The sequence below is a fragment of the Pezoporus wallicus genome, unplaced genomic scaffold (genome assembly GCF_028554395.1).
Source record: "Pezoporus wallicus isolate ANWC-B61680 ecotype Strahan unplaced genomic scaffold, APGP_CSIRO_Pwel_v1 contig_4264, whole genome shotgun sequence".
Taxonomy (NCBI): Eukaryota; Metazoa; Chordata; class Aves; order Psittaciformes; family Psittacidae; genus Pezoporus; species Pezoporus wallicus.
In genome coordinates, this window is record NW_026637102.1 from 373,230 (window position 1) to 394,391 (window position 21,162).

A 21,162-nucleotide genomic window follows, 5' to 3' on the forward strand; every position below is an offset into this window, starting at 1 on the left:
TTGTTATGAAAGTAATATGTTGATACTTTTAGTTATGTTTTGTATTAGAATTGTTGAATGCTACTATTTTCTATCTAAAACTAGCTTAGCAGATAACTTGTATTTGGTGTTATTGGGGTAATAATACTTCCTGTTTATGAGATACTTTGTTTTTATCTGTTTCAGCAATATTCACAACCTCAGCAGACTCTCTATAGTGTACAGCAACAGGTTTGTGTGATTCTTACTGTGTACCTCACAAATAACTTTAAAAATAATATTCACTGTGTGTCTTTTAGGATTTGTCTCTGAAATCATCTTTGTATGGGACGTTGTTAAACTAAGTAGTACTTTTTTGTAGTGAAAGAGAGTTTGAAATTCATAAACTTGGAGAAATGTATCCAGAATGGAAGCCTGTGTACCTTCATCTAAAAAGGAAATTTAAAAATACATACTGTTCCATGTTACATGATTCCTGCTAAACTTTGCTCTAAACAGGGCCATGTGTTTTAACTGCTGGAAAGATGCTGTCCACAAAAAGTTCCTTTTTACGTATTTGCTTGGTTGGATTGTTGTTGTGGGGTTTGGGGGGGGGTGGGGGGGTGGGTGTGTGTTTTGTCATTTTGTTTTTTTTTTTGTTGGTTGGTTTGTTTTTTTATGGTCTTTGAACTTCACAAGGTTTTGAAAAAGAAGGAAAGAATATGGAAATTACAGACCTAACTTTCTCCAGCTGCCAGAGCTTTTTTTGGTGTTATTAACTTTCAGTTACAGAAACCCCAGCATTTCTGCTTACTGAATAAACCTAGATTATACAACCTTAAAATTAACCACATGATGAGCAGTTTTATGCGTATGCAAACTGCTGAAATGACCAAACAGCAAAGGACTATTAACTGACACAGATTAAGCAAAAACTCTTACTTTTAAAGAGGAGGTAAAATTGTACACTTTCCTTAAGCAAATAAAATTAATTTATAACTTTATTTATTTTAAGTTGCAGCAACCTCAGCAGACCCTTTTAACTCAGGTTAGTTTGGTTTTATTGTTTGGTCTTCATCCCCAAACACAGATAATTCAGTAGTGCAAATTTGTGAAGTCTTGGGTAGTTTAATCTGTAAAATGAAGTCATGTGAATGGACATTTAATTGGTACAGTTTCATTTTATCCAGACGTTAAAATATGCATTGCCTTGGTTTCAAAAATTAGTAGCAACCACTGTTCCTTAATCTTGAAGGGAATATGTATGTTGATTTATTTATTTATTTTATTTTGGTTTTTTTTTTGGGTTGGTTGTTTTTTTGTTTTTTTTTTCAAACTTAAAATGTTTGGCTGTCTTGCAGTGAGTAACCACCTGGGAAGAAAATCTTTCCTTTGAGAAGGAATTTTAACCTTCTGTTTTAACAGTATTGCAGTAGGTGTATAGAGAGATACCAAGAGTCTTGCTGAGCTTGACAGGTTTAAAACTTGCAACAGTTTAACACACTAGGTTGCTCTAGTTTCATTTTCATGAAACTTTTAAACATGCTTTAAAAAAAACCAAACAAAACCAACCCTACACTGTCTTACTGTGTTCTGCTGTTATAAGAAGGCAAGCACTGGAATTACTGAGTTAGGGAAGGGTTTGTGTTAGCCTCAACCTTCACCGATTTCTAACACTACAGCTGGAGTAGAAATGGAGAATAATCTCTAAGCATGTATTCCTGGCGCAGTTAAGAACGTATCTCCTGTTCAGGCCCATTGCATGGGTTACCTTTAAGCACTAATGCAGTCTTCACCTTTTTTTTTGTTTTTTTTTTTCTAGACTGTGCATATTTTGGGGAAGTTGGCTTTTTTAAAAGAAAAGGATAAACAAATTCAGTCTTTATTCAAAGTAGAAAAAAGTCATCTACAGACAGAACACTTCCACCTTCTGAAAATCTCCATTCAGAATAATTGCTTTAGAGACATTTTAAACTCCTGCCTACATGGGTAAAGAAACTGTTCCTTGTAGGTATGTCAGCTGGTTATAAGATTTATAGTTTGCTTTATTTTGCTTACAGCCAGCTGTTGCGCTACCTACCAGTCTTAGCCTGTCTACTCCTCAACCGGCAGCCCAGATAACTGTTTCTTACCCAGCACCTCGGTCAAGCCAACAGCAAACCCAGCCACAAAAGCAGCGTGTCTTCACTGGGGTTGTTACTAAACTACATGATACATTTGGTTTTGTGGATGAAGATGTCTTTTTTCAACTTAGGTAAGATGTAATACTTGCCTACAGAAGTACTCTGGGGTATCTTCACTCACAAGGTTTAGGTTATTGCATTGTTACTCTACCGATAGTGCCTGCAGTTAGTACATTGTCTTCTGTCAACACTGGAAGTAAGGTGGTCAAGTAAGTTAATAGACTGAGTTCCTTTATGTGAATTTTTGAATTTTCTTAATGCAAAGCCCATACCTGTGAGACTTGAAAGGTATTAAGCTCCTTATAATGTAAAATTTTTGAATTTGTAGGTGATTAAAATGCATATAACTTGCTATCTGCCTGTGTTAACTTAGTACTCATTAGGAAACTTTTGGACCTAAGATGGGAATTAAATTCCTATGCGTACTCCTAGCTGAAGCAGGTGGCACTTTCACTGAATTTGGGGGTAGATGCTCTTCTTGTAAGCTTTTTTTAAATTTTTTTTTAGGAACTTTGTATACTTTCTCCCATCTCTACATGTAACTTGCAACTGTAAAGTAACTAGATAAGACTAAGACAATACATTTTATTATGTTTGCAGTGCTGTTAAAGGAAAAACACCTCAGGTGGGCGACAGAGTTTTGGTAGAGGCTACTTACAATCCTAATATGCCATTCAAATGGAATGCACAAAGGATCCAGACACTTCCAAATCAGGTATATGGAGTCACTCAGTCTAGCTTGTACTTACTGCTTCTAGTTTAAGCTCACTCACAATTAATTTTCTCTTCTGCTGTTAGAACCAGACACAAGCTCAACCGTTACTGAAGACTCCTCCAGCAGTTCTTCAGCCCATTGCACAGCAGACTGCATTCAGTGTTCAGGCACAGCCACAGCCACAGTCCTTGTTGCAGGCACAAATATCAGCAGCTTCAATCACACCTTTGCTTCAGACACAGCCTCAGCCATTACTGCAGCAGCCACAGCAGAAAGGTGCCCCTTCAGTGTGCAAAGTTTGTGTGGTCTTTCTGCTGCTTAGTGTGTGACGATTACTTTTTTTGTTAGTCAGAAGACTGAAGTAATAGTTTAAATAATATGTAAAGGACCCTGTAGAATTTTCGGTTTGGATATGTGTCTTCCTGCAGCTATATGTGGGGCACATTGCCTGCAATAGCTCAAGAGTCACCTGGTAGTGAAATCCCCATGGACTCCTGTTCATAATCCAAAAGCAAAATCAATGTAATAATTTTTATATTAGAATATATTAAATTTATATTTCACACAGTTGTGTTGTTAGAACTGTTACTTCTGTATCTGTGTTTTATTAGCTAAGTTGGCATTTGAGAGAAGAAATACTGCCAAACATGGCAAACCTAAAACAAAGGTTGTGGGGTCACTTGAACGTTGGCTGAAGAATTAGTAATATGGTTGATAATAAGATAAAATGAAGAAAGGGAAGACAAGCAAAGGGAGACAAGCTATCACCAGAGCAGAACTGTTTTGGATAAATGCTTATTACAATCTAATTAGTCCTAGTTGCTGTTTAGTAATGTTTGCTCCCTTTGCAATTGGTTAAATACCTTGAGACAAAAAAAAGTATGGACTAGGGGATTGATGCAGCAGTGTAATAAATAGATTTAAGAATAATGCTTCGGGAAGCTTCCATCTTGAGAAGATACTTTTAAACCAGTTTCACTCACTAGTATCTCAGTTTGTATCGGTGTAGGAAAGCCTTAGTCTCTTCAGTTTCTTGGGGTGGGCATTATAAGTAGATTTATTTGACTCTAGGGTTTAGAAAATGTACACAAGTGAAGCAACTGTAAAGCAGCGATGTTTGTAAAGTGTGGATAGTTGCCCCCTGTTAGGTATTGATCTTTTAATTTTTTGTTTCAGGTGGTTTGTTACAGCCACCTGTTCGTCTAGTTTCACAGCCTCAACCAGCTCGAAGATTAGACCCACCATCCAGATTTTCCGGGAGGAATGACAGAGGAGGAGACCCTATGCCAAACCGAAAAGATGACAGGAGGTATGCTGTCGAAGACTAGACTATAATCAAAGCGTTCTGTAAAGACCTGTCTGCAAACAGAGCTGGGCTTGTTCCGGTGTGAGTCAGTGATATGCACAAATGGCTTTACGATAGATATTAGTGAAGAGATCTTGCCTTTCTGAAATGAAGGAATTGCATGAATGGTCTCTTGTAAAGAGACAGTGTTCTGAAACTATGAGGAACTTCTCTCCTTTTTGTGAGTTTTTTAGCTTCTGTTCTGGAAACCATTTTTTGTTATCAGCATGCAAAAATATTTGTATCTTGTATGCGTTTTTTAAGTCGCGAAAGAGAACGAGAGAGACGTAGGTCCCGGGAAAGGTCACCCCAGAGAAAACGCTCCAGAGAGAGGTCACCGAGACGAGAGAGGGAGAGGTCACCTCGAAGACCACGACGTGTTGTTCCTCGTTACACAGTTCAGTTTTCAAAGTTTTCATTGGACTGGTATGTTTATAGTGCCAGATGTTTGCCTACATCTTACTTTAATCGTGGGCACAGATTACTGTGAGCTGTGTAAACACGTGTGTGTGTGTAGTGAGTGTTAAATGTTATCTTAACCTTAAGGAAATATCAAATATGTAATGGCTGAGAACCTTCTATGATAAATGTTTTATAGGTTCTTTGTTATTTTTTGATGCTACTGGATACCTTTATAAATTCTCCCTAATATGCAGACCCCTTAATCAGAAGTAGTTAGTAGTTACTTGATTTTAAACCATGACGCTCAGATATTTCTCTTTACATCTTACGTATATACATACATACAGTAATAAATACACAATGGCTGTATTTCCAGTTAATATACCTCTTAATTATGTGCCTTTATTACTGTTTTTTTTATTGCTGTATCTTTCAAATAATATTGTTTATTTCAGCCGTAGCTGCGATATGATGGAGCTGAGGAGGCGTTACCAGAACTTGTATATCCCAAGTGATTTCTTTGATGCTCAGTTTACATGGGTGGATGCTTTTCCTATGTCTAGACCATTTCAGCTGGGAAACTACTGTAATTTCTATGTAATGCATAGAGAAGTAGATCCTATAGATAAAAACGCTGCTGTCCTTGATCCACCTGATGCTGATCATCTGTACAGTGCAAAGGTTTGTATGGATTTCCAGTACTGTGGCTATTCATTAGAAGTTTTTTTACCAATAAGGTAAAAAAGTAAATTTAACTGAACTGAAAATATTCTGTAATTTAAACAAAACACAGTGTTTTTAAACCTTTCAATAAAGAGCTAGTATGTAGTGCTTGAAGAATCATGACTGAAATTCAGTTTGTACTTTTGTTACTAAAGCTGTCCTAAATATTTTTACTGAGGCCTCTACCATTTTCTGCACCCAGTTGGACCAATCTGACTGTAGGAAAGAAAGCCAGCTTCCCCAATATGTCTGAATGTTATTTTTAGGAGATTCATTCTGAATAGTTAGCGGAGCCCCTTTTTGTTTCTTCAAGGGTCCCTTTTGTGCAGTTTGTGCTCTTCTGTTTAGTGATTTATTTTTTTTTTTCTTTCTTTCAGATTCCTCTCAATATTATTTTGTGGAAAGTAGATTGAGCATATTGGGATTATCTGAATGTCAAAAGGGCTGTAATGATGTATAAAAGACCTCAGTGTCAAAACATCTTCCTAAAACTCTTACTAAAATAGGTCTGAGATTTTGAGGTCAATCTGTTTTGGAAGTGTATTTCATTATAAAGACAGGTTTAGAAACAAAACTGCCTTTAACCCTTGTATTTCTGAAAGACTTCACTTTTCTTACGTTCTGTGTATATAAGTCTTGAAGCCTTGGGGCAAGTATCAGACATACTGTTTTTTTAGTCTGTTGATGCAGAGCAAGAGCTCTCTTTCAGAAAGTCAGACTTCAAAATATATTTAGTAACTGAGGAATAGCATCCCATTTCATAATACTAACCTCTTTAGGCTATACAGCAACCTTGGTAGAATTGGCTGGGCTAATGGGATGCTGTAAGGATGCAAATCAGTGTGTTAGTCAGTTGCCTTGTGACTGTGACAAATGGAAGGAGTAAGTTACTGAAACCAGAAATGTACTCAATTTGCTTCTTGGTATAGGCTATTTGGCGTATACTGATAACATGCAAAGCATTTGCTTTTATCTGCTTTCGGTTTGGTTTGGTTTTAAATAAGATCACACATTGCATCCATATGTGATGAAGAGAAATTGGTCCTTGGCAGACATTTTAACCTCAGTTTGACAGTTTATTTTACCTTTAGTTGTTTTGATTTTTTGTGACATTAAGGAAAAAGTACTGGTGTGTATGTATTTGGAAGTTGTGGTCATTGTTTACCAGTCATAGTGGGAAACCTTCACAAGACTGATCTGACTTACACAACAGGTGATGTTGATGGCTAGTCCTAGTATGGAAGATCTCTATCACAAGTCATGTGCTCTGGCTGAAGATCCTCAAGAACTTCGTGATGGATTTCAGCATCCCGCTAGGCTTGTAAAGGTAAATATGCTTCAATGCCAGACACTTTTGGCAATAAAGGTTGGTTATAGAGCTTTAAAATACTAGGCAATAAGGGAGGAGTATGTAGGCAGCTAAATGACGGCTTCATTTTTAAGGAGACCTAGTTTGTATGTGAATCCTGTTTCCAGTTCATAGGAGCTCCATCGTCACTGCTTTAATATTTACTGGATGCTCACCTTGAACTCAAAACAACAGATATTTGGAGAAACTTGTATTATGTTATTAACTTTGTTAGTCTTTTTACAGGCACTTAGACTATTTTTTTAGGAGCCCAGCTGTGAAGGGATTACAAATGAAGCAACAGTTAAATAACCAGTGTATGAAGTGAAATTTAACTATTGTTAAAAACTGAACAATAAGTGCTATGGTGTTTCAGGATGTCACAGACTTGTTTTCCAATTAGACGCTATTGTCTTAAAGTAAATGGAAGTAATTGAATTTATAATGTTCTTATTTTTTTGTAGCTTTGCTTTATTACTTCTAAGCAGGAGCATCTATAGATGTGTATTGGAATTAAGGCACCATTTAAATGAGTAGCTGTTTGTCTTTTGTGTTAGAAAGCTTTGATTGTAAAGGAACAAGCCTTGTCCCAGTAAAGAAACTTGATGGAAAGTCTTGCAAGCAAGAATGAGTGATGATGTTTTAAACCTATTCCATTTCTGAAATGATCTGTGGAAAAAAAAAACTGAACTCTTTCTTGACTGACTTTGAGATTTCAAAATAATGTGGTAGCTTACTCATGGATTTCAGTGTGTTCTATGAAGTATTATTTGTGCTTTGGGAAAATAAGACTCCATCCGTAGCAGGGGAACATTCAGAAGACTCTTTTTGTCTAGTTTTTAGTGGGTATGAAAGGCAAAGATGAAGCTATGGCAATTGGAGGACACTGGTCCCCATCACTGGATGGACCTGATCCAGAAAAGGACCCTTCCGTGCTGATAAAGACGGCTATTCGTTGTTGCAAGGCTCTTACAGGAATTGACTTAAGTGTGTGCACACAATGGTAAGTACTGTACTGCAAAGCAAAGTCCACTGTAGGAGTACTTGTCTGTTACCCCAAGTTAAAAAAAAAAAAGAAAGAAATGGAAAAAACTTTTCTTTGTTGGCTGCTCTTGGTAGTGCAGGTAAATTATTCAAAGGATGTTCTGATTTGTAATAAGCTTGATTGGTGCCAACTGTGCTGAATACTGCATTAAGAACTAATTAAGAACTCTGGGTTTATTTTGATGTGTTATGCTGTAATTTCTTAATAAATGTGCATTGAAAATATTTTTCATTTTGTGCATAGCTGGAGAAGATCGTCAAGAGAACTTCATTTCATTGTTCTTTTGTTACAAATGAATAGCCGTTCGTTATATAGCCATATTTTCTCTTGCTGAGTTTTTGTCCTGTGTTAACACTCACTGAAGTTTTACTAATACCAGGAAAGTCTATTGTATGCTAAATTTCAATCATTTCAACATTTTTATTTGCACATGAAACCTGTGTGCTAAAAACCAAGTTACATAAAAAGAATTTTTGGGGTTTTCCTCCTTTTCAAGTGCGATACGTTGTACAATTGTGCCGAAAGAGAAAATATGGCTTCCATAATTTTTTTCTTTAGATAAACTTCAAGGTCTTGCAGCAAAGTTTCTTTACTTGATGTGCTACAAGTGATCTAGGCTCTTTTAAAATGTATTGTAGAATTTTTTTTCCAACATGCTTCTTCCCTTGCAACAGGTACCGTTTTGCAGAGATTCGCTACCATCGCCCTGAGGAGACCCACAAGGGGCGTACAGTTCCAGCTCATGTGGAGACAGTGGTTTTATTTTTCCCGGATGTTTGGCATTGCCTTCCCACCCGCTCAGAGTGGGAAACCCTCTCCCGAGGATACAAGCAGCAGCTGGTCGAGAAGCTTCAGGGTGAACGCAAGGAGGCTGATGGAGAACAGGCACTGAACGCTAATCCCTTTTTCTATTTCTGCTTCTCACAGGCACAGGAACACAGGCACAAAATGCACACCACATGCTACACAACATACATACATAGGAGGAACATAACTGGTAACAATGACTGGTAAACCAGCTTTCAGCAGTGTAGTGGATGTTGGTTTTTATTTTTGTTTCAGCTAGTTCACTAATTTTAAATGTGTATGCTGATACCACAAATGGAATTGAATTGTGCTTATGATGCGCAGAAAATTTTTTATCATAGATGTAGTTGCTGGAATCTGGGAGCAGTTGTTGAGTGAGATGCAGTTTACGAATAGCTGTCTTTAAACATTTTGCCATTTTCTAAAATTCCTAAATTCTCTCCTCTGGCCAGTTCTAATTGTGATACTTGGAATTGAACAAACACTAGTCTGAAACATCTGAATTTCAGGCCATGTGGCTGATCAGCATCTTGGAATAAGGGAAGGTCTGACTGAACAAGGAGTAATTTGGGAGATTTAAAATCTGGGGGAAGATCACACACTGTGTGGTTAATGGAGACCAGCAGTGTCTGTGTAACCCCAATATTCTTTGTGGTGTTGCTTATCACCCTTTTGTGTTCCGCAGATCTGGCTTGTATTGGCTGAGTGGCACTGTGATCATTTATAAAGTGGTAGAATGTGTGTGTGAACTTGTCTAAATAATAACTTTAGGAGAAGACTATCTGAAACAGTTGTGACCTTGCACAGATCAGCAACAGAATTAAAAAAATAACTGATGTGTTTTCAAACTTTCTGAATGATAATTTCTAAATTTTATTTGTCAGGATGAAGAGGAAAAGGATGATGGGGAAGCTAAAGAGATCTCTACACCTACACACTGGTCTAAATTGGATCCAAAAACAATGAAGGTAACTAACTCTTAAATTTTCTTCCGTTTCTTACATTTTCATTTTTAAGGCACAAACTGAAATATAGCTATATATTCCCTTAATTGAGCAAAACCCTTCTGTTTTACAACAAGTGTTTTAGAACAAGTGTTTTACCTTGCTGATTTTTGTAGGTATTGCATGTGATACCACAGTATGCAAGTGTGACTCCTGATTATAATAAGTGAATACAGCTAAATGAAACTATTCTGAGCTTTTGAACTACATACAATTAAAGGGTATCACATACAATGTATTAACTGGAAAATTAAATTTCTGCAGTAATCTTTATGATACTTTAAAATACTTTAATGTTAGTTTGAAAAGGCAGTAATTATACAAAAATGTGTGGCAGGAGACATAAGTAAAAGTCTCCTTGAAGGGAATAATAATAGTAATAAACTATTTTGCTGTAGTAAAATGGCTTCCCTGCCCTTGTGAGAAGTTCTCCAAAAAGGGGTCTTTGAGAGTGCAACTTTAAATGTAGAATGGTTTATGTATCTGTAAATATTAGTGGTTTTCAGTACAGATTTAAAAAATACAGTTGACTGTTCAGTGTTCTTAATTTTTACTTCACCTTTTCTGCTAATCAAATGCTTTGCAATGTCACTGGGTGATACCACTTACAAAGCTTTTGTTTACTAGGTAAATGACCTCCGCAAAGAATTAGAAAGTCGAACCCTTAGCTCGAAAGGGCTGAAATCGCAGTTGATAGCTCGACTGACAAAGCAGCTGAAAGTAGAGGAACAAAAAGAAGAGCAAAAGGAGCTAGAGAAGTCTGAGAAAGAAGAAGAAGAGGAGGAAGATAGGAAATCTGAAGATGACAGAGAGGTTAGGTTTTGGACATATTTGGTTTAAGCCTTATTAAATATACATAAATACATAAACTATTATGTGTGACATTTGCATAAATAAATACATTGGTATAAAAAGCACAAGACTATGCCCAGTTGTGTAAGGATTTTGTAGTTCTTGGATGACTGTGCTGGGAACTCCTTGCCGTAACTTGAGATGCTGAATTGGAACAAAATCTTGGCAAGTTTGAATTTCTTTATATCAGCAAAGTCAGCTGCAATGTGCAGCTGTGCTAAGGGTGTCTGAATTAATGTCAGGCCTTCAACGTAAGGAAAAATAAATTCCAAACTCACGAGAAAAACTTCTTGAGGGCGGGTGAATACACTTAACCTTTTAAACCTACATGAAAAGCAACTGCTCAGTTGTATGAAGCCTTAGGGAATTATTGTGGAAATAGGAGGGGGTAGGTGCCTCCTGTGGAAGTTACAGTGTCTCAGGGAGTCCAGTTGGAAGTTACAGTGTCTCAGGGAGTCCAGTTTCTTCACATGGCTCACAGTTTGGTTAAGTTTGTTTTCCCTTACTGTGAAACTTTTAAGTTTTGCTTTTGGATGACGTTCCTATGTGTTGAAGTTTCTTAGTTTTGCAGTTGGTAGTTTCAGTACTACTTAGTCTGTTTTGCTGTTTCCTGAGGATAAACAAGATCTGTGCAGTAAGGCCAAAGCTCAGCCACAGAAAAGACGTAAATGTCCTGTGAATGTATTGTGGGTCAGTTGCTTTTAAACCCGCTTTTTTGTGTATTACCTGCTAGCCAATACGGGATGATTTGAAATTTTATATATCTCTGTAAGCCTTGTTGAAGGGAGCAAAGGCCATGTGCTTGCTAATTCTGTCAGCTGCTGCCTTCTCACACAGCTTGGATGCACTTCAACTATCTTCAGGTTTCTTGCCATGGCTTTCTTTAACACAGGGACAGAGCTTTCAAGATTTTGCTTGTTTCTTTAAAAAGCACAAGCTCTGCCATGCCTTTTATCTGTACTCATGAAACTTTAGTATTTCTGCCTTGGCATTCAGTAAGCTGCTTGGTATTTTACCTTTAGTAACCTTTTGTTTATGTGCATCAGTTTTATCTACAGAGATTTCATTTCCCATAATCAAAAGAGCTGAATAAATTGACATCTGGTAGTTGTTGAGAAGATGATGCTTGAAGCTTTTACTCTTCCTACGTAAGGAATGAGACAGCTTACTGTACTGTATTGCTCTAAAAACATCCCTAGACAGTCAAAATTCCTTCAGGAGCATTGGCTCCTTTGCTAGTTTGCAGTCCATTTCTTGAAGCGAACTAGCTTGAGTCCTTCCAATGTTGAATGAATATGCTGCAGTTAACACCGTAAGATACTTACAAGGCGCTCATTGCTCTGTGGGCTAAATAACACTTCATGTCTTGCTTTACGTTGCTCAAGTTTGCAGTTGTTACAGGTGAATGTTGGCAGTGGATGCAGAATGCATTCCAGAAATTCTAGTGTGTGACTTCTGTATTCTGTGTTGCATCCAGCAGGTTAGGCTTTTCTTCACTTTCTTCAAAGCAGTGAGTCTTAAACACTAGTCTGTAGACTGAAACTTCATGTTTGGAGTATGCTATATGATTGGGTTGTTGTTTTTTTTTTTTGCCTCTTTTCAGGAAGAGGAAAGAAAACGTCAAGAAGAAATGGAACGTCAGCGGCGGGAGAGACGTTACATCTTACCTGATGAACCAGCAATCATTGTACATCCTAACTGGGCAGCAAAGAGTGGGAAGTTTGACTGTAGCATTATGTCTCTTAGTGTTCTTCTGGACTATAGATTAGAAGATAATAAAGAACATTCCTTTGAGGTAATTTAGCTGTGCTACTTGCAGTTAGACATTCTTGTTTCTTTTAAATTCTGTTACCAGTGCTGTATTCTGAAACTGTGAAAGTGTATGATAACATAGCAAATTAAACTTGAATAAGTTAGTTTTTATGCAATACCTGGCAAAAAAACAGTCTTTCATACATGGTTTACAATAGCTATATAGTCACTATATAATATCCCAAAGAAATGTGCAGGTTTTCAGATGTGGAAGTGAGTTTATAATTTATATGGCTGGTCTAAGTCCTACACTGCTGGAGTACGGGGAAAGAAGCATGTTTATAAAGCTGTTCAAGGTTTCCATATTCAAAGCAGATGGTAAGAAATCTGATACTACATAAAATCCTGATGTGGTGAAAGTTGGTAAGATAGCAGCTCAGAGCTATTTAGTCACAGGTGTATAGATTTTTAATACATACTTTAAAACTTTTTGTCAGTTCTCTTTTCATTCTTCTTTTGTGCAGGTATCACTGTTTGCTGAACTCTTCAATGAAATGCTTCAGAGAGATTTTGGTGTCAGAATTTACAAAGCACTGATTTCTCTCCCAGAGAGGGAAGACAAAAAAGACAAAAAAGGCAAAAAGGATGAGAGAAAAGAAAAAAAAGAAGAAAAAGATGATGAAACAGATGATCCAAAACCAAAGAGGAGAAAATCTGGAGATGATAAAAAAGAAGATAGAGACGAAAAGAAGGTTTGCAGATAGTTCATTTATCTTCTGTCCTGCCTGGATCAGTATTAAACTACTTCTATTTGTATTTTACTTTACCGCTTTCAAAACTCAGGTTTTTTAGTGTTAGTTAATTGGTTTGACTTGTTGATCTATTTAAAATATGCTTCAATAATATTCAGCAATTTAAAAAAATCTACAGGTGTAATGGTATTTTAACATTCAGCTATATCATCCAGATTTTGAAGCAACTAAATATAAACATATGCAATTTTTGAGTGAATGGTAGTGAGGTTTTTTACTTTCCTAGTTATTTAGTTCTGACTAGATAAATTTTTAGGAACTTCTGTTACAGAGGGAAGATAAAAGGAAAGATGATTCTAAGGATGAAGAAGAAACTGAAGATGACAATAATCAAGAAGAATATGATCCGATGGAGGCAGAAGATGCTGAAGATGACGATGAAGGTATCTCGAATTACAAATTTTGTGGCTTTCAGAATTACTTCTTTATTGTCACTGAATATGTTCTCTCAAGCTGGAGAATGCACTGGAACTAGACAACTTAAAATTGCATTATTAGACTAATTTTAGTACTTCTGGCATTGTATGAACATAGTAAATGTAAAGTAGCCATGGTACTCAAAGTAAGGCATGTATATAGAAGTGGTTTTATTTTTTTCAGAATGCAGACCACTCGCAACTCCCATTGAAGTCAGTAGGAGATGTGAGTATTCAGCACCTCTGAAAAGCCAAGCCACTCTGACGTGCCTAACTTCCTGTTCCTCAGTTCTGAAATGTCATCCTGTTTTTATTAAGCCAGAATAAGTGTGGGGTGCCCTGTACATGGTGCTATGAGGAGTTGATTTCTGTTTGAGTGGAGCTGTGTTTGCCTAAAGAAATGGGGAAAGGGACTGGGGAACTTTCCTGTCTCCAGGGAGCAGCCCTCTTTCCCTGCTCAGAGGTTCAGAAAGGCGCAAGATATGACGTATGCTTTTTGGCTTGCACTTTTTCAGGGTTTTTGTCCTTTTGTGGAGTTTCTGCTAGAGGTGTGGGGTTGAACTGCTTAGATACTGCAGTCCCAGCATTTTCTAACCTACATTTTTAGTTGTGTTTTTGGCAGAGTACTCCACCAATCTTAAAAAATTGGTGCCAATCTGTGATTTCCAAAATAATACTTTCTTAAAATCTGTCCATGAGAGTGCCATGGGCCTGTCTGTACAGGTGCCGGTACTTCCTATAATCTGTAACTGTGCTGTTCCCAGTCAGAGTTGCTGAGAACAACCTACAAGGTGCAGGAGAAAGCTATTGATTCTCAGAAACATGTTGGCAAAATTAGACAAATGTTGTGATACATAGTTTTATCCAAAATTTTCCTCACAAGAAAGGTGAGTGTAAAGCTGAACTTGGGATGTGATTCTCTGACTAAAGACTTGCACATAAGGTACACGGCTGCATGCCATAATCTGTCCCTGAAGTTGTCATATTCCCTTTCTATCCTAATTTTAGGTTTAGTTTTACTTTAGTGTCTACTTCTAAACAAAAAACCTGCAGTTTGTAATTCATATCTAGTAAGCAGTGTGATCTGTAATTTCTTGGAGAATCTACTGATCAGAGGATCAGTAATACCACGCTCAAATATACGTATAAACATGCTTTTAGTTACATAGTTGATACAGGTTTTTATGGTATAAAAATATTTGAGAGTAAATAGTACTGATTTTTTCCTGTTAAGAGTGACCATAGTAAGACATAGACTCTCTCAAGCCTCATTAGGGAGAATTGTGGTCGTTCTCTGCACACGTCTACGTAGATGGTAATGTTGGCAGAACTCATTTTGGCCTAGTTAGCGTTTGTTTCAGCTATTCCAAAGGGGCAGAAAAAGAAAGACAAATGGCTTATGTTAGATTAAGACCAGAGAAAAAAGTCAAATTTTAACAGGACTCACTTAAAGGCCACTTGGGTTTTTTAATTATTATTATTTTTCAGTGAAATACATTGATTTCATATATTTGGGGATTTATGTATATGATATGTATGGTTTATGTATATGATATAGTGTATGTACTTTGAGGTAGTGGTTCTAAAATTTTTTTCTGTGGGTATGTTGAATTGTTTTTCTGTTTTACAGATCGGGATGAGGAGGAAATGAACAAACGAGAGGACAGAAGAGAGGGCAATAGGCATTGCAAAGAGAGATCATCTAAAGATAAAGTAATTAACACCTTTCTTAACAGCTACATATAGCCTTATTAAAGGTGTCCTAATTAGATATTAACTACTTTTATTATAAGACTTATTTGCACTCCTTGATTCCTTCAGCACTTTGGACTGAAACACTGTGTGTACATAGTGTTCTGTCTGAAAGACAAGAGGACTGATGCTGTATGTGTGCATGTTAGAGACAGCAGATGCAATTTTATCTGTTATTTTTAACTGCTGTATCCTTGCATAAGAAAGGAGAAGCTTAGCTTGATAGATAAACTGGCTTTTCAGTTGTCAAGTGATGTTTCTGCATCACCCTGCAAGAAAATTGATGCTTTTTGTGTCATGAGGCCAATACCTTGCTTCCATAGTTAAGATTAAGGAACAGAATAAGCTTGTTTGGTTACACTTAAACTTTATTTATAAATGCAAGAATGAAACGAGGTTCTGATTTTCTTTATTTTTTTCTTCAAGGAAGAACAGATGTAGGAATAGGAATAATGGGAAAACAGTCTGCAGAACTGCTGTAGCTGTGAGAGCTAGATGCTCATTCATTACATGCTTATGGACATTTCACTTTGAAAACAGCTGTTCAGTAAAATACGGGATTGAGAGAAGGGATTTTTACTATTGTTAGGTTAATTCTTCATTTTTTTGGCGTACTAGCATGAACAAAAGGAAAGTGTGTCTAGCAGATGTTATGATCAACTGTGCTGTAGTTCTTATAATATTTGAAAGATTAAATAGCTTGTTGACGTTTATATTTGAGCTCAGCAGGTAAATGCTGGTTATATTAATCATGCAACTGAACGTAGTAATAAAGTTAACAGAGGAAAACTTTTGTTAACTGATAAGTTTTGGTTTTAAGGATATTTTAACTTGCCAATGATCCCATAATGAATTTTCTGTAGGAGAAGGACAAGACGCAGATGGTAACTGTTAATAGAGATCTTCTGATGGCTTTTGTTTATTTTGATCAAAGTCATTGTGGATATCTTCTGGAGAAGGACATGGAGGAGATACTGTACACTCTTGGATTACACCTGTCACGTGCTCAGGTTTTGTATAGTAAAATATCTGTGAAAACATTACAAGAGTCCTGTAAGTGGGAGGAATATAGTTCAGCTTCTAAAAGCTGTTGCTTAAATATTTCATCCCTGATTTTTATGTAGCCACATCATATTTACAATAAAATACTAGTTTAATCTTTTGTAAATTATCCTGGAAGAAAAAGGTGCAGTTTGCAGCTCTTCATATGCTCATATTGTATATGGACCTTTTGTCTCAAAATTTAATCCTTCCCCGCCCCCCCCCCCCCCCCGCTAGCTTATTTCATTTTAAGTCCCAGTATATTAAAGTTTAAAAAGCTTTTAGTTTCTTTAAACTTTCCAAGTTAAAACTTGGAAAAAAAATTCTTGTTGTTAAGTAACACCATATTTCTTTCCATGGCTCTGTTGTAGGTCAAGAAGCTACTTAGTAAAGTAGTGCTTAGAGAATCTTGCTTTTATAGAAGACTAACAGACACTTCTAAAGATGAAGAAAACCAAGAAGAGTCTGAAGAACTACAAGAAGATATGTTAGGTGGTATTATATTTTCTTATGCCACAAAATTCCAGAGAATTGTTTCTATGCAAATGATAATGAGAGTGCTGAGATACTTGCTTCCTTGAAGAAATTAGTTCAGATCTGCAGGGAACCTGCCAGTCTGGAAAAGTAGATCTTGGGCAGTTCATAAATTACAGTATTTCTGGCTTCCAGCGTATCTGTAGGATAAAAATATCTTGGAACAGGAAGGAGGACAGAGGTTAACATCAAGTACTGGTGCATTCACGCCAGTTTTGCAATCAGGAGGATCAGTGCTGTAGATGGTAGAACAGAGCCTGATTTCTGGAGACATTCATCATAGAATAGCTAGGGTTGGAAAGGACCTTACTATCATCTAGTTCCAACCCCCTGCGATGGGCAGGGATACCTCCCACTAAACCATGTCACCCAAGGATCTATCCAACCTGTGAGGAATGCAGGAAGGAGGCATTGAAGAATATCATGAAAGAACATGCTCCTTTGGGGGGCAGGGAGGATAGGAACTGGGGTAAGAAGGGAGGAGAGAAATTGAGGGATAGACCAGCAAACTTGAATTTACTCTTAGTCTGGGTTTTTTTGGTGCTTTGGTTTGGGGGGGGGGGGGGTGGGCTTTTTTTTTTTTTTGGTTTTTTTTTTCTTTTTAAGATGCTTTTTGAGGTTGGTCACTACAACTAAAAAATGGCAGAATGATTATTTCCTAATGCTACTTAATCTAATACAGGAAACAGATTACTGTTACCATCGCCTACTGTAAAGCAAGAATCTAAAGCCATAGAAGAAAATGTTGGCCTCATTGTGTACAATGGAGCTATGGTGGATGTTGGGAGCCTTTTACAGAAGCTGGAGAAGAGTGAAAGAGTGCGGGCAGAAATAGAACAAAAGCTTCAGTTACTAGAAGAAAAAACAGGTTGGGCATTACTTTGAAGGTGGTGCTTACATGGGTGCAAGGCTTCTGAAGTAGATAAACCAATTTGAGTAATATTTGAGGTCTAAATTTCTTGGCTGTTTTTTTACCAATTTTTTTTTTTATTTTCGATCTCCCAAGCTCTTTGACCTTGCACACCAACTGTTATTGAGTGCCACTGTCACCATGCTGAAATGCTTCTGTTTTATTCAAGGTGAATGTAAGACTTCCAAATATAGTCAGACTTGAGTATTATCAAATTGTAACGTAATGCAGCATTCAGTATTCTTTAAAAATCAGTAGTTACGGTGTTGGCATGTAAATGGACTGTTAAGATGCGCAGCACGTGTCACTGGAAGTGACTTAACTTTTTTTCCTTGTTCCCTTCCTTCTAAGACGAGGACGAAAAGACCATACTACAACTGGAGAATTCTAACAGAAGTCTATCTACGGAGCTCAAAGAAGTGAAAAAGGACCTTGGTCATCTGCAAGAAAATTTGAAGATCTCAGATGATAAAAACTTGCAATTTGAGGGTCAGCTGAATAAGACAATCAAAAATTTAGCTACTGTTATGGATGAAATACAGAGTGTTCTTAAAAAGGTTAGAATTGCTTAATTCCATTTTTTATTATTGTATACAGGCTTCCTGTAGAAGAAATTATTGAAACAAAAAAGTTTTTATCTCAAACCATCTTAGGGTTTTCCTGTCTTGATCTTGTCCATTCCCAGCAGTCCAAATCTGCTCTTCTGTTTGGTCAGTTAGGAGTAGTTTTTCAAGGCAGAACTTAAGTAGTTCAATTCATATGGAGGTATTTCAGTAAAATTAGTTTTAAGCCAACCAGATAATGCTCCAAAGCATTTATGTCCTTGTGCAGAAAGATATTTGCATATTTTTGCACATCTGTCATCGATATCATTATGCAGTCCTGTGCTTCATTACATGCTGTAGACCTCCCACTCCACCAGAGCCCACAGATGAAGGCACTGCATAACCCTCTTTTGCCTTGCTCTTAGCTCAGTTAAATACCTTGCTCATCCTGTCTGGTATTTTTGAGATGAGAACGTCTTTGAAGCCTAGCGTTTTCAGATGACTTTGGCCAGAATAAATACTTTGCCGGAACTGTTACAGTAAATTATTATCCTAATTTCCTAATTCAGTGGATTTTGCAAAAACTGGTTTCAGTTACTCTTCAAATAGAGAAAGAAACAGCAACTAAGAAAAAAAAAAAAGGAAAGAAAAAAGGCTCAGCAACCCCTCAAACCTTTCGACTACAAAATGAGGCTTCTGGGCATGCTTTTTATGCTTCTCTTCAGAAGTTGCTTAAGTCACACTTAATTTCCACTACCTCAATTTTCAGGAAACTACTAGAAATATGAATTGGTTGTAAATAAACTGAGTAGGATTATCAGTTCACATGATATTTAAAGTTGATACCAAACAGTATCTGTCTCATGCTGCTTTATAGTATACATGAGAAATATCCCTTGATAATTCATGTTATCCTTTCCCTTTTTCCTTTTAAGGATATTGGGAAGAGCGAAGATAAAGATCAAAAATCCAAAGAAAATGGAGCAAACGTATGATAAAAGTGCTGCTGTTTAGAAGAATGGTGTTACATAATGTAATATAAATCATGATACCAGAATGTATGGGAAGTGATGCATGTTTGATTTTAGTAGTATAAATATCTTAGTTCCAAAAGATGTATAAAGTTTTATGAATGTGAGTGTCTGCTTCTGAAGATTGCTTGTAATTCTTAGCACTCAATTTGAGACACTCCTCGATTGAAAATAATTTTGCATTGCAAAATGTTTTAGGATGAACTTTGTTACAGTTTTAACCCTAATAAAGTTCATCAACAAAATGAAAAGTAGCAAGTATTTAATTACCAAATGCTTTTCATTAAAGTCTAGTGAAAGCAAAATTTTCATTATTTATAGAATTGCCATTTTTAGGTTTTTATTTTCGTCTAATTAGTCTTTATAAATTCAAATATGAATCACAAAGTAGCTGCTTCATTTTGCAAGTAAAGATTTTTTTTTAAGAGCTTCTTGGATTTAATTTTTTTTTTTTTATTGTCTCCATTTTCTTTTCCCTTCCAAGTATAACTTTCTGTCCCAAAGCTGCTTGCGTTAAAGCCTCATACGGTGGTTCAGATGAGATAAGAAAGCAATAGAAACCTACCAAAATACTGGCAGGTTTGTGAGATTTATATGAAAATACATGGGCCTGTTTTAAATGTATGTTGTCTGTGGTTTTTTAATTGTTCTTATCTTTGGATTAATATATATGCTCATTTTCAATAACAAATGCAGTGTATTAGAATGTATGGTTGGAAATCAGGCCAGTAGATGTCAGAATAATGCCTTACATGGAGAAAAAGCTAGCATCGTAAGCCACCTTTAATTAAATTTGGACTTCTTTCTTAGTATGTGTAATTACTTCCAAGACTCTAGTCCACCAACTGAATGGATACACAAGTATCAATACTCCATATTATAGTTACTAAGGAGCAGCACACAACTTCGTTTGTTGAAAGTGGGTAAGATTGCCTGCCTTTGTAGTCACAAATCCCTAGAGATCTTAAGTTAACATGACATCATCGTCAAAGGCAATTTACTCAAATAATGTGAAATATGAGCTATTGTATTTTGATGCAACTTCCAGGAAAATTAATGGTTTTCTTACAGAAATGGTTAATTTTAGCAGACCTTTCATTTTTAGCCTAGATATCCTAGGTAACTAAATACCTGTTAGGAGAGTCTAAGTGCCATAATATGTATGAATAACCTACATGCAAACATGTGTAGCTTTACTGAGATACACATTAAAATGCCTGAGTTTATGTTCAAGAGTCTAAGCTGGTGCTTTTATCACTTAATTTTCTTGGCTCTTTTGGAGCTAGACAGGAAAATATCTTTTCATTAAAATAACACACAAGCTTTTCCCCTCATTCATCTCAACTGAGTCACTGTATGATAACTGATCGCACTAAAGTAGGAAGTAGTATAAAACAATTATGGCATAAAAGTACACAGAAAAGGCATGCTTTATGAATGGATAACATCAAAGAATGAATGAAGATGGTGATTGAATTTCTTATGAAAGGCGTTATCTATGTTGTACAGATGGTGTTAAATTCTTTTGTAATCGGATTATATTTTTCACCTTTACCTTTGTACAAATTGTTGATAGCATGTTTCATTTTTGATGTTGAGCACCATTTATTTAAATGAAAGGTTTGTTCATGAAATGCAGCAGTACCTATGAACATACAAGAAAATAATTCCAGAATTCAAGATAACATCTCTCGAAATGTTTTGATGGGTGTTTTTACCTGAAATTGCTGAGCTGAAAGTAGTTGTCACCCCAAGCAAGCCTCATCTTATGGTTCAGTGGGCGGCCCTGCGAGACAGTTACTAATGATACAGATTTTTATAGTATTAAAAAAAAAGTATTTGTTAGAATGAGTAATCTTTATACTGTTTTGATGTAATAGTGTTTCAGATGTTATGTACAGTATGCATTTATGTTGGAAAGGAAATTAAAAGGGTAAGCAATAAAGGAGGGAAGGGAGGAAAAATAAGGAGAAGTTTTAGAACATAC

General features: G+C 36.4%; 1 protein-coding gene and 1 non-coding gene across 9 annotated transcripts in view; both read left to right on the forward strand.

Moving 5' to 3' along the window:
- The window catches only part of CCAR1 (cell division cycle and apoptosis regulator 1), a 28,845-nt gene extending 8,437 nt beyond the window's left edge, over positions 1-20,408 (forward strand). For 2 of the 8 annotated variants that reach the window (XM_057403272.1, XM_057403273.1), the window contains exons 4-26: positions 166-210; positions 974-1,006; positions 2,019-2,212; positions 2,742-2,856; positions 2,940-3,132; positions 4,033-4,165; positions 4,466-4,627; positions 5,059-5,284; positions 6,540-6,653; positions 7,511-7,677; positions 8,394-8,604; positions 9,411-9,494; positions 10,158-10,343; positions 11,986-12,177; positions 12,659-12,886; positions 13,203-13,329; positions 13,547-13,588; positions 14,993-15,075; positions 15,978-16,124; positions 16,527-16,647; positions 17,372-17,557; positions 17,951-18,156; positions 19,080-20,408. In XM_057403272.1, coding sequence (XP_057259255.1) covers positions 166-210; positions 974-1,006; positions 2,019-2,212; positions 2,742-2,856; positions 2,940-3,132; positions 4,033-4,165; positions 4,466-4,627; positions 5,059-5,284; positions 6,540-6,653; positions 7,511-7,677; positions 8,394-8,604; positions 9,411-9,494; positions 10,158-10,343; positions 11,986-12,177; positions 12,659-12,886; positions 13,203-13,329; positions 13,547-13,588; positions 14,993-15,075; positions 15,978-16,124; positions 16,527-16,647; positions 17,372-17,557; positions 17,951-18,156; positions 19,080-19,139 — 3,255 coding nt within the window. In that variant the 3' untranslated portion in view covers positions 19,140-20,408. The remainder of the gene's footprint in view (positions 1-165; positions 211-973; positions 1,007-2,018; positions 2,213-2,741; positions 2,857-2,939; positions 3,133-4,032; positions 4,166-4,465; positions 4,628-5,058; positions 5,285-6,539; positions 6,654-7,510; positions 7,678-8,393; positions 8,605-9,410; positions 9,495-10,157; positions 10,344-11,985; positions 12,178-12,658; positions 12,887-13,202; positions 13,330-13,546; positions 13,589-14,992; positions 15,076-15,977; positions 16,125-16,526; positions 16,648-17,371; positions 17,558-17,950; positions 18,157-19,079) is intronic. The other 6 variants (XM_057403275.1, XM_057403274.1, XM_057403277.1 and 3 more) reach the window with 6 other exon arrangements.
- Positions 7,304-7,367, forward strand: LOC130596093 (small nucleolar RNA SNORD98). Its single transcript, XR_008971460.1, has one exon. It is a non-coding gene; the product is annotated as a small nucleolar RNA SNORD98 (small nucleolar RNA).
- Positions 20,409-21,162: the final 754 nt, after the last annotated feature.